The sequence below is a fragment of the Mobula birostris genome, chromosome 5, assembly GCF_030028105.1.
Source record: "Mobula birostris isolate sMobBir1 chromosome 5, sMobBir1.hap1, whole genome shotgun sequence".
In the NCBI taxonomy this organism is placed as follows: domain Eukaryota; kingdom Metazoa; phylum Chordata; class Chondrichthyes; order Myliobatiformes; family Myliobatidae; genus Mobula; species Mobula birostris.
Window position 1 is genome coordinate 30,089,064 of NC_092374.1, and position 11,972 is coordinate 30,101,035.

Consider the following 11,972-nt stretch of genomic DNA (forward strand, 5'->3'; position numbering starts at 1 on the left):
ATAATAGGGCTTAATAATAACATAAAAGACCCCAAGGGATGTAGGTATTAAACACACAAACCACTTAAAGTAACAATGCAGGTTAATTGGGCCATTAAAAAAGGAAACAAAGAATTGAGATTGATTCCTAGAAAAGAAGCGCAGCAATCACATTGACTTTTTATGTGATTAAGTTACATCACATTTGAAGTTTTAAAAGCAGTAACAATATAATTTTAAAAAACTGAATAATACAGAAAAAAAGCAAAATAGATTTAGAAGGATGATAGGACCATAAAATAGAGGAGCAGAATTAGGCCATGTGGTCCATCCATTCTGCTCCTCCATTTCATCATGGCTGATCCAATTGTCCTCTCAGCCCCAATTTCCTGCCTTTTCCTTGCATCCTCTCACGTCCTGACTAATCAAGAATCAATTACCCTCTACCTTAAGTACACATAAAGACTTGGCCTCTACAGCTGCCTGTGGCAAAGAATTCCACAGATTCACTATTCTCTAGCTAAAGGGATTCCTCCTCATCTCAGTTCTAAAAGGATGCCCCTCTATCTGAAGCTGCGTCCTCTGGCCTTAGGGTCTCCCACCACAGGATACAACATCTCCACATCCACTGTATCAAGGCCTTTCACCATTCGATAGGTTTCAATGTCACCACTCATTCTTCCAAGTTCAAGTGAATACAGATCCAGATGTCAAACGCTCTTCATATGACAATTTTGACAGATGGAGATTAAAGGGAAATGTGAGGTTATCCATCTTTGCAGGAGGAATGAAAAAAGCAGATTAGTGACTAAATGGAAAGCAATCACAAAAAATCTGTGAAAGAGAAGATGAAATAGAGATGGGATGAAGGTATAACAAGTAATTAGGAAAAGTAATTGAATGATTTATTTTATTACAAAGGAGATGAAATGTATAAGGTGAGTAATGTTACAGCTGTACAGGACACTGATAGACCCTCACCTGCATATTTGTGTGCAATTGCAGTGTGATTAATTGAAGAAAATATACTAGTTATGAAAGTGAAGAAAAAAAGACAAGATTTCATTGGGTTGATTCTAGACCAATGGGATTGCCTTACAAGAAAAGGCTGTACGGATTTCAACTCAATTCAAGTTTAATTGTCATTCAACCATACATAAATACTCATGAATACACCCAAACAAGACAGCATTACTGTGGGGTCAAGGTGCAAAACACAATACCAACAGTCACACACAGCACAAAGCACACATAGCACTTATATGATAGAAAGATCCAGCCACTCTATTAACACTATCAAATTCTGCAGATGAGCACAGTAGAGCTTGTCTTCTGCCAAGTGAACACTGGGGGCAGCACCAACTCCAACTTGGACATCACGCCACACCAACCCAGTGGAGTGCACTGACTCTGACATCTCTCTCGCCTGGCAGCTGTAAACATGTGGCACCGTGGCTTGAGACATAACCCTCATACAAACATGGTAGTAAATGAACATAGGATATCAGTATTAAAATTGTGCAAGTCCAGACTGTTCTGCCGAGGAAATACTGGGGGGGGGGGGGAACAGCACCAACTCCAGCCCCCAGTGGAGTGTACCAGCTCTGATGCCTTTCTCCTCACCACTGTAAACAAGCAACCCCATGACTTGAGGCCCCGAGTCCCACTGAATGCCACAGAAATCTGCTGTTGACCACAATACAGCTCATCTTCCACCAAGCGAACACTGGGGGAGGGGGCAACACCAACTACAGGCCGGACACCGCACTAGACTGCCCTCAGTGGAGCTTGCCAGCTATGATGCTTCTCCTTTGGTGACTGTAAACAGTCGACACCGTGGCTTGAGGCCTCATCGTCACCATGACCAAGGCCACGCAGCAGCCACACCACCAGCCTCTGTTCTCTGCCAATAAATTACCAAATCGAACTTACAGCATACCACATTAACAATGTCCAAAAGGACCTTGCGATCACAAGAAAAAGGACCAAGATGGCCGCTAGCCATTAGACTGTAAGCCTCCTTCGATTCAGGCAGCAGCAGGTTGCACAGCTCCCTTATTTTCTCCACCAGCAAGCAACTCACTGATGGGAGTAGTTTAAAGTGCTAATGTTCAGCAGGATCTTGCAATCATTAAAAACACATTGGAATATGACAGTAGCGGGCCGGCTGGTGGCGCAATGACATCAGCGCCAGACTCTGGAACGGAGGTTCCCGGGTTCGTACTCAGTCAGGGCTGCTCCCGAGCCCGCTTTCCATCTGTGCCAGGTTGAGTGTCGAGATCGCAACTTGACCTCGTAAAATAAAGGGGGAAATACTGCGAAATGTCTGTGTGAGGAGTGGCGCGCCACACAGTCTCTCTCTCTCTCCGCGCCTTGTAAAGGCATGAAAAAGACATCATCCCACCAACATCACGCACGCAGACGCACACACCAAAAAATAAGGAATACGACAGTAGCACCTCTTGTTGACCCCTTAGAAGTTGCTACAACTGGACACGCCGCCACCTTACCGGAATCCGAGTACTGAAAAATAAAAGTTAATCTGTGAAATTTAAGCTACTGATGGGTTTGGCGGGTACGCGCTGAGAAGATATTTCCTCTTCTTGAGTGATCTAGAACAAGGGGGCACATTTGAAGACTATGTGGTTAGCCATTTAAGAGGTGAGGAGATATTTCACTCAGAGGAGTATGAAACATTGAAGCTCCTTACCCAAGAATTACTGAATGCACTTAAGACCAAAATGGGTAGACATTGGTTTGTTGATGGAGTCCAAGGTTATGGGGAACAGACAGGAAAGTGGAACTGAGGGCGAGATTAGATCATTAATCATTTTACTGAATTGGACATCAGACTGTAAAGACTAAATGAACCACCTGGTAACATGCTCTTCTTAACAAATGGCTTGAGAGCATGAATGAATAAATTGATCATCTGATATAGGGTTTCCCAACCTGGTGCCCACAGATTCCCCCCTGCCCCGCTCAGTTAATGGTAGGGATCCATGCCATAAATAAAGTTGGTAACCCCAGCTCTAATAGCAGCTCCATGCTTTTAAAAGTTGGTTCTCTTGATGTAAGTGGGACCAAATTTTTATGATATTCCATGCTTAGTGCAGTCAACTGTGCAGGCTTATGGAATTGAAAAATGGAAGTCATAACAATAAGATGTTCTCCAATGATTTCAGCCAGTTTTTTTTTTCAATTTTGACTGATATATGCTGAATTCCATTCTAATGCAAACCTTATTCATTCATTATTCCTTGTGACTACAAATGGACTAGGATACACCTGATGAAGAAATCTGAAGAGATAATTAGAAAGAACTGAAAGCAAAAGAAGAGAAGGCAAATGGTGAATTTGTTCCTACCGTTCTTATGGCTATAGGTATTCCAGATTCATCAACTGGGCCAATTCCTGCATAATGTGGTGCCTTAATTACAGTTACTTTCTTTTCCTCTTCTGATGTTCTATAAACTGGCTCTATGCTCATTATATCTGCACCAAGTGACTTGCTTTGCTGAGATATACTTAGGTTTTCTGTGGGGAAAGAAAAAAATGAAAGTCATGTAAGAAACAAATCCTTTACACTCTCAATTAGATACATCTTTTAGTGATGCAGCAAATAAAACACTTTTCCCATTGTCCAGTACACTAGGGGATGCTCATCTTTTCCTGCTTCAATTACCTTAGCTTAAAATTACCAAGAAAATTCTTGCTTCTTATACAATTTGAAAATGAATTTAATATCCATCTCATAATTATTGCAGCAAAACTAGGTCAAATTCAGTTTCATCCTGGGATTCAAATTGAAACTCTGGAAGTATCCATTCACTGCATCTGCTGTTGCCTCATTCTTTCTAGCACTTCCCTAGCATATTAAAATAAACATATTTATTTTGATATATAGTACTGAAACGGAGGGGTGTTATTATATTTCACTTAATTGACAGGTGTTTAGCATTTTCATATTTTGTCCTCAATTAAGCTATCTGGATTTCTATTCTCATGAATACTTGAAATATGGATCAAGAGAAACTAGCCAGTCATAATCTTTCTGGAAAAACATGAACCACACAGTATATGTACATAAGAAGATTGAGGACTCAATGGTTGCTATGACTATGGCATGCCAAAGGCCTGTTTTTGTGTTGTGTGGTTCTAAAGCCTTACAAGGCTTTATAGTCAGATTCTATAGCCACAGTGAAAATCATTAATTCTAATAGCCTGACATACTTAATGTGCTGAATGATCTTCTCCAATGTCATAAAGAAACAAGGAAACAATGCAAAATAGACTGATTCCATATTCCCTTGGAGAAGGCCATTTGACTCATCAAACCATGTTGGCTGTGAGGGTAGCCCATCTGTCCTGTAAGCCCACTTGGTTCCCTGTAATCTACTCTCTTAAAAATGCCTATTAACCTTCACACCAACCCTATCCCAAGGATTCTTTTACCAGCTACCTGAACCAGAGAAAAGTTAAAGCACGTAATTCACATAATAACCAGAATGCCTTCAGGTCATGGAGTCCTCAGCACAGGAGGCCCGTTGACACTCCAAGGCCACACCAATCCTCAAGGTGTGAAAATCAATCTACAAAATGGATTTTCAAACTATTAACATTAATGGAGAAGTACTCCATTAATCTCCATGGTATCTTTACAATCATGCTGGAGGACTGGCAGACCTCATTTTAATGGGCTATCTGAAAACCATCTCTGACATCAACATCATTCCAAATAAGCATTGGGATGTGGGAGGGAACTGTTGCCCAGGAGGAGAACCATGCTGTCACAGGGAGTAAAAACTGCACATAGACAAGACTGGGGGATCAAGACTGAATCTGGAGTGCTGGAGCTTTGAGACAACTGCACGACCATGTCTTCTGCCAATGTTATTGTAATCCACCTTCCAGCAACTTCTGCTCCTATCACAGTACCTTAATCCCATGGACAGTGGCGTGTAAATAGATATTTAGTAAATATTTTAAAGAATACTCTTCAATATTCAATTTTATTGAAATACAGATCTGATATAGATTCAACTATTTCTTTATTACAATACTTTATTGTGCTACTGAGATCAGACTGTATTGACTACAGCCACATTTTTGCATGCAAGACAAATGAACAATGCAGGTTATTGTTCCGAAATAATGGCCATGTTTTGAAGGTTATTACAGTAATTATTTCACCATGTAAACATTGCAGATAAAAAGCTTACCCATTGTTCTGCTGTGCTGCATTACACCAATGCTTGGATTTACTGAAGATAATGAAGTGTAGGCTGATGACGGGGAGAAAGGTCTTTGCAAATAACTCATAGGACTGCTTCTGTCAGCAGCAGAATTCCCATTGACTGTCATCTGTGTGTGCAGTGAAAACAAACCAGCCTGTTGTTAACAGCTACCAGTGTATTCATACACCTTTGTAATCAAAGTGATAAAGACTCTGTTTTCCAGAAAAGGCAATAGTAGTGATGTGATTAGTATCTATAGAAAAATACACAGGTCAAGGTGAGTATTGAGTGTTATTCAATCAGTAAGGTTGCTCAGGCAATACATGGAGAAGACTTCTACTCAACCCAAAAGCACTCCTAGTTCCACAGAGATACTTTCACACAGAATTACAATTTTTCAGGCAGTTATAGCATTTCTGTCACACGCTGCCGCCTCTGCTCCCATCTCCCTCAATTTAGTTTTATTTCAATTGCATTTCCGATTCTGACAATACTAGCAACAGTTATGCCAAAATGAAGGAAGATTAGGTACACTGAAAACAAAATTAAATTTTTTTCTTGACATTTCATGCAGTCAGTCCTTCCACATCTACTGAAAGAAACTTGGGTTAGAATGGGATAAATAATGACACTCGATAAAATAAGCAACACACACAAAATGCTAGAGGAACTCAGCAAGCCAGACAGCATCTAAGGAAAAGAGTACAGTTAATGTATCGGGCTGAGACCCTTCATCGGGTCATTTGGCAAAGCACAACCTCTCGATATTTTCATGGGTGCCTGGTTTAACTGGTAATATTTCATAGAGTTGTACAGCACAGAAACAGGCCCTTTGGCCCACCACATCCATGCTGACTTTCTTGTCCATCTACACCTATCCCATTTGACTACATAGGGTTTGTATCCTTCTATGACTTGCCTATTTAAATGTCAATCCTCCACTAAACTTTTCATCTGATCTATATCCTTCTCTAGCTATAGACAATCTTTCTCATTATCCACAACATCACAAATTTTTGTGTCATCTACAAACTTATATCCTATAGTCATATCCAAATTGTTATACATTATCAACAATAAAGGCCCTATTACCAATCATTCCAGTACACCGCTAGTCCATCACTGCCACTAACCTCATAGCTCCCTTAACCCACACTGCTTATTTCTACCTTCCACCCAAGATCCACAAACCTGTCTGTCCGGATAGGCCTATTGCTTCTGCCTACTCCTGCCCCACTATATCTCACGTCCACATACTTTGACTCCACTCTATCCCCCTTGGTTTAGTCCCTTCCCATCTCCATCCACGACACTTCTCATAGCCTCAATCTCCTCAACAACTTTCAATTCCCTTCTCCTGACTGCCCCATTTTCACCATGGATGTCCAGTCCCTATACACTTCTATCCCTCATTAAGAAGGCCTTAAAGTTCTCTGCTTCTTTCTTGACAACAGACCTGGCAGTTCCCCTCCATCACCATCCACCGACTCCTGACAGAACTGGTTCTCACCCTCAACAATTTCTCTTTCAGCTCCTCCTATTTTCTCCAAACTCAGGGTTTAGCCATGGCATCCATATGGGCCCCAGCAATGCCTATCTGTTTGATGGCTCTATGGAACAGTCCATGTTCCAAGCCTTCCCTGGTAAAGCTCCCCAGCTCTTGTGTGCTACATTGACGACTACATTGGTGCTGCTTCATGCACCCACGCTGCACTCATCAGTTTCATTAACTTTACTTCCAACTTCAACCCCTCCCATAAATTCACTTGGTTCATTTCTGACACCATCATCCACTTTCTCAATCTCTCTGTCTCCATCTCTGGAGACAAACTGTCAACCAACATATTTTACAAACCCATCAATTCCCATAGCTATCCTGACTATACCTGTTCCCACCCTCTCTCCTGTAAAAATGCAATTCCCCTTTTTCAGTTCCTTCGTTGCCACCTCATCTATTCCCAGGATAAGGCTTCCTTTCCAGGACATCAGAAATGTCCTCCTTCTTTAAATAACAGGGTTTTCCTTTCTCCACCATTGATGATGCCCTTGCCCCCTCCTCCATTTGCTGGACATCCGCATTCAGCCCACCTTCCCATCACCTCAACAGTGATAAGAGTTCAAAGGTTCATTTTATTATCAAAGTATGTATGCAGAATACAATCTGAAAATTGTCTTCTCCAGACAGCCATATAAACAGAAAACCATATAAGTAGTTGAAAGAAAGACATCAATCCACCCCCCACATGAAAATAAACAAAAACTCGCAAACCCCAAGCACACTCAACCCCTCCCTGGCACAAAAACTAACAGATCACCCAAACCCCAGCCCGCTAATCCGCAACAATGAATGGGGAAAACACGAAAAAAAAACACAACTGAAAGAGGCCAAGATGAACTAGTGAGTTTGAACTCCAGTCCAATCCATAAATCTCAGAATTTTGGTAACATCTAAAGCAGTGGTCCCCAACCACCGGGCTGCAAAGCATGTGCTACCAGGCCACGAGGAAACAATATGATTCGGCGGTATGATGAGTAAAAAACAAACGTTGTTTGAGAGTTTCTTTAGAAGAGGTGGTAGGGGACATAAAAGGCCTAACGATGATGATCACGCAGAGACAGCTGAGGCCGAGACTACAAAAAAAGAAAGATTCCTTCAGCAGAAAATATGACAAGTCGTACATAAAATATGGCTTTATTGCGACTGGTGACTCGCACGCTCCAAGCCCCCTGTGTGTGATATGTGGAGATAAGCTGTCTAATGAGGCAATGAAGCCCTCAAAATTGCTTCAGCACCTTGAGTCCAAGCACCCTGCACTTAAAGACAAACCCATTGAGTTTTTTGAGCAGAAAAAAATGTGAGCAAGCGGGACAGAAGCAAGTGCTGAAAGCCACCACCTCCACAAATGCTGCTGCTGTGAAAGCGTCGTACCTAGTGGCTAGCCGTATTACTAAGGCTCAGAAACGTCTGTTTGAGCAGCTTTGCGAGGAAATGGATGTAGAGCACAGACGCCTTCTCTTAAACACTGAAGTCAGGTGGCTATCAAGGGGGAGAGCCCTGGCCAGGGTTTTTGAGTTAAGAGAGCAACTACAGAGATTTCTTTCAGGAAAAAAGTCACCACTGGCAGCACACTTCAGTGACGAGGAGTGGAGAGCAAAACTCGCTTATCTGTGTGACATCTTCAGCCTACTCAATGAACTCAATTTGTCACTTCAGGGGAGAATGTCAACTGTCTTCAAGTTGGCAGATAAAGTGTCTGCTTTCACAGTCAAAACTGGAACTGTGGGGACGGCGAGTGGACAGGGGCATATTTGCAGCCATCCCACCTCTCCTGGAAGTTCCGGGAGTCTCCCGCATATCAATAGTGGCTCCCTGACGCCCGGAAATTATGTACAATATCCCGGAAATAGATTTTTTTGAGCGGGAGAGGGAGAGGGAGAGCGAGCATCCTGATTGGTCTCTCTTCATGCTAAGAGTAATTCTCAACCACCGGGCCACGAGGAAACGATATGATTTGGCAATATGAGTCAGCTGCACCTTTCCTCATTCCCTGTCACGCACTGTTGAATTTTAATGCACGCAAGGTTATCAGTGACCCAAGACGTGCAAAGGAATGGGTCCGTGACCCACTTGTGAATGCCCCCGGTGAATCATCCAGGTCAGCATGGGAAAAGTATCAACTCCTCCAGCTTGCAAATGACAGTGGGCTGAAAAGTAAGTTTGACATAACATCTCTGCTGGCATTCTGGGTCAAAGTCAAGGCTGAATATCCTGAGATAGCCATGAAAGCACTGAAAACATTGCTTCTATTTCCAACATCATATCTCTGCGAAGCGGGATTTTCTGCAATGAATGCAATGAAAACTAAATTGCGGAATAGACTGGACATAAGGAACCCCCTTCGAGTATCGCTGTCTCCCATCACCTCTCAATGGCACCATCTCATTGCAGGGAAACAAGCCCAGGCCTCCCACTGATTCAGCGATATTGTTGTGTTGCAATTATTTTATATGTTCATACGAGGAAAACATGCGCCGTGTATTTAATATCCAAATGTTACTTAAAATGTTATGATGCTATTGAATTATAAGTGTCTTATAATTGACTTGTCACTATATTCATGCGAGGAAAATATGTGCTGTGTGTTTAACGCAGCAGGCATACTGCGTTCCACCAGCATTTTTTGTGTGTTGCTTGAATTTCCAGCATCTGCAGATTTCCTTGTGGCTATGTGTTTAATATTAAATACGTTAGATAAAAACTTTTAGAAACAAAATTGAGCGTATTAGCCACAAATAAGTTACTTATAATTGACTTATCACTTATATTCCGGTCATGATTAACACCCCCCCCCCCACCCCGGTCAGCTGGTCCGCAAGAATATTGTCAATATTAAACAGGTCCGCGGTGCAAGAGAGGTTGGGGGCCCCTGATCTAAAGTATCAGGACCCAGCGGCCCCTCCAACAGCAGTGGCTCCTCCAAGAACCACTCGCTCTCCACCACATTTGCCTTGAAGTTTCAATCTTCCTCGGTGCTTTAATCGGCAAGAAACATAATCAATCATGGTCCTTCATCTAGTCTCTGAGCTTCTCCTCGGGGTAGCTCATGCTCATATTTCTCTCCTGGAGTTTGCTCAGGGACAGCAGAGAGCTAGCTGACTTGATCGAACTCACAGGCCCCAACAGTTTAAAAAACAAAACTAAGGGAAAAAGAATGAATGAAAGAAGTAGAAAAGCTGAAATGATTGACTATCTGGAAGATGTTGGCCGAGGAAGCTTTGTTCGCTGGCACCATCTTGACCGGAGGTTACATCACGAGTTCCTCGTCCTTGCCTACTGCCTCATGAGACTCCACATACGACATTTCATTCTCCGCAACTTCCGCCATCTTCAGTAGGACCCTATCACCAGACACATTTTTACCTCCTCACCCCATTCTCCACTTTCCGCAGGGATTGTTACTTCCATGATTCCGTTGCCCATTCATCCCTCCCCACTAATCTTCTTCCTGGCACTAAACCCTGCAAGCGAAAGAAGTGCTACACCTGTCCATTCACGTCCTCTCTCACCTCCATTAGGGCCCCAACCAGTCCTTCCAAGTGAGACAACACTTCAACTGTGAATCTGTTGGGGTCAATCTATTATATCTCGTGCTCCCACTGCAGCCTATTCTACATTGTTGAGATCCAAGATAAATTGAGGGACTGCTTGGTCAAGTACCTTTGCTCGATCCGCAAAAACAGAAATTTCCCCAGTGGCCAACCGTCTTAATTCCTATCCCCATACCCATTCCAACATGTCAGTCCACGGCCTCCTCCTCTGCTACAATGTGGCCACTCTCAGGTTGGAGGAACAACACATAGTTCGGTCTGGGTAGCCCCCAAATGATGGCATGAAAGTGGATTTCTACAACTTCCAGTAATTTTTTTTCTGTCCCCCCTTCCTTTTCTTTTATTTCGCAATCTGGCCTCTTACTACTTCTCCTCACCTGCCTATCACCTCCCCCAGTGCCCCTCCTCCTTCCATTGTCCACTCTCCTCTCTTATCATTTCTTTCTTCTCCAGCCTTTGCCTTTTCCACCCATCATCTCCTTCTTCCTTCTTCTTCACCTGGCTCCATCAGTCACCTGGCTTCATTTACCACCTTGCTGTCCCCCCACTTTCTTACTCTGGCATCTTTCCTTTTCTTTTCCAGTCCCTATAAAGTGTATAGGCCAAAAATGTCAACTGTTTGTTCATTTCCATTGATGCTGCCTGCCCTGCTGAGTTCCTCCAGCATTTTGTGTATCTATCTCAAATTAGACCCTGCTTTCCAAATTCACATTAAATCCTATCCCTTGGGATTTTTTCCAATATCTTCCTTACCACCGACGCATGGCTCACCAGTCTGTAGTTATTTTGCTTATTCATGCAGCCCTTCTTCAATAAATTCCCCAGTCTACTGGTACCTTGCCTGTCGCTAATGGAAATTTTAAAAATCTGTGTTTGGGCCCCAGCTGTGTCTTCCCTTGATTCCCATAGCAACCTGGTATAGATCTCATCCTGCCCTGGGAATTTATCAAACCTCATGCATCCTATGGTATTTAATAGTCCTCTCAATATTGACCTAGTCAAGATTATCAACACACTGCTTCTTAAACTCATTATCTTCTACATCCTTCTCAAGACAAATACAGATGAAAAATATTCATTTAGGACCTTGTGCACATCCACTCCTCGATTATCCCTGTTATTCCTAGGAATACCACTATTTTCTTGGCAACTCTCTTGCTTCTGATATATTTATAGATTACCTCGGTATTATCTGTAAACTTACTCATAAAGGACATTTCATAGCCCACTTTTGCCGTCCTAATTTCTCTAATGAATGTCATTCCTAATGACTAACAAATGCAAGAGTCATTGTGCCACACAGTACAATAACAGGCTCTTCAGCCCAACCTAATCAATGCCAGCAAAAAAAAATCCAGTGAATTGCAGTTCTTGGGCAAAAATACATTGTTAATGAGAGGGTTCAGAGGAGAATGTCCAGACCAGTTCAAGCTGACAGGAGGGTGAGTGTAACTCAAATAACCACACATTACAATAGTAGTTTTTGTAGTTTACCATGTCAACAAAATTGCTTGACTTTAACCTAACTCATAGGTTTAATGTTAAACTCTTTCCCTTGGCCCTCTGAAGGCAGTCATTCAAGATAGGGTACAGAATAAGGCAGTCTTAATTTATGTGGGCATTTAACCTTCTGATGCCAACTCAGGT

The 11,972-nt window shown here is 42.5% G+C and overlaps 1 protein-coding gene across 11 annotated transcripts in view; it reads right to left on the minus strand.

Moving 5' to 3' along the window:
* The window catches only part of LOC140197591 (sorbin and SH3 domain-containing protein 2-like), a 369,773-nt gene that overhangs the window by 117,626 nt on the left and 240,175 nt on the right, over positions 1-11,972 (minus strand). For all 11 annotated transcript variants that reach the window (XM_072257764.1, XM_072257760.1, XM_072257763.1 and 8 more), the window contains 2 exons: positions 5,202-5,343; positions 3,347-3,516 (listed from right to left, as the gene is read on the minus strand). In XM_072257764.1, the coding sequence (XP_072113865.1) occupies positions 3,347-3,516; positions 5,202-5,343 (312 nt within the window). The remainder of the gene's footprint in view (positions 1-3,346; positions 3,517-5,201; positions 5,344-11,972) is intronic.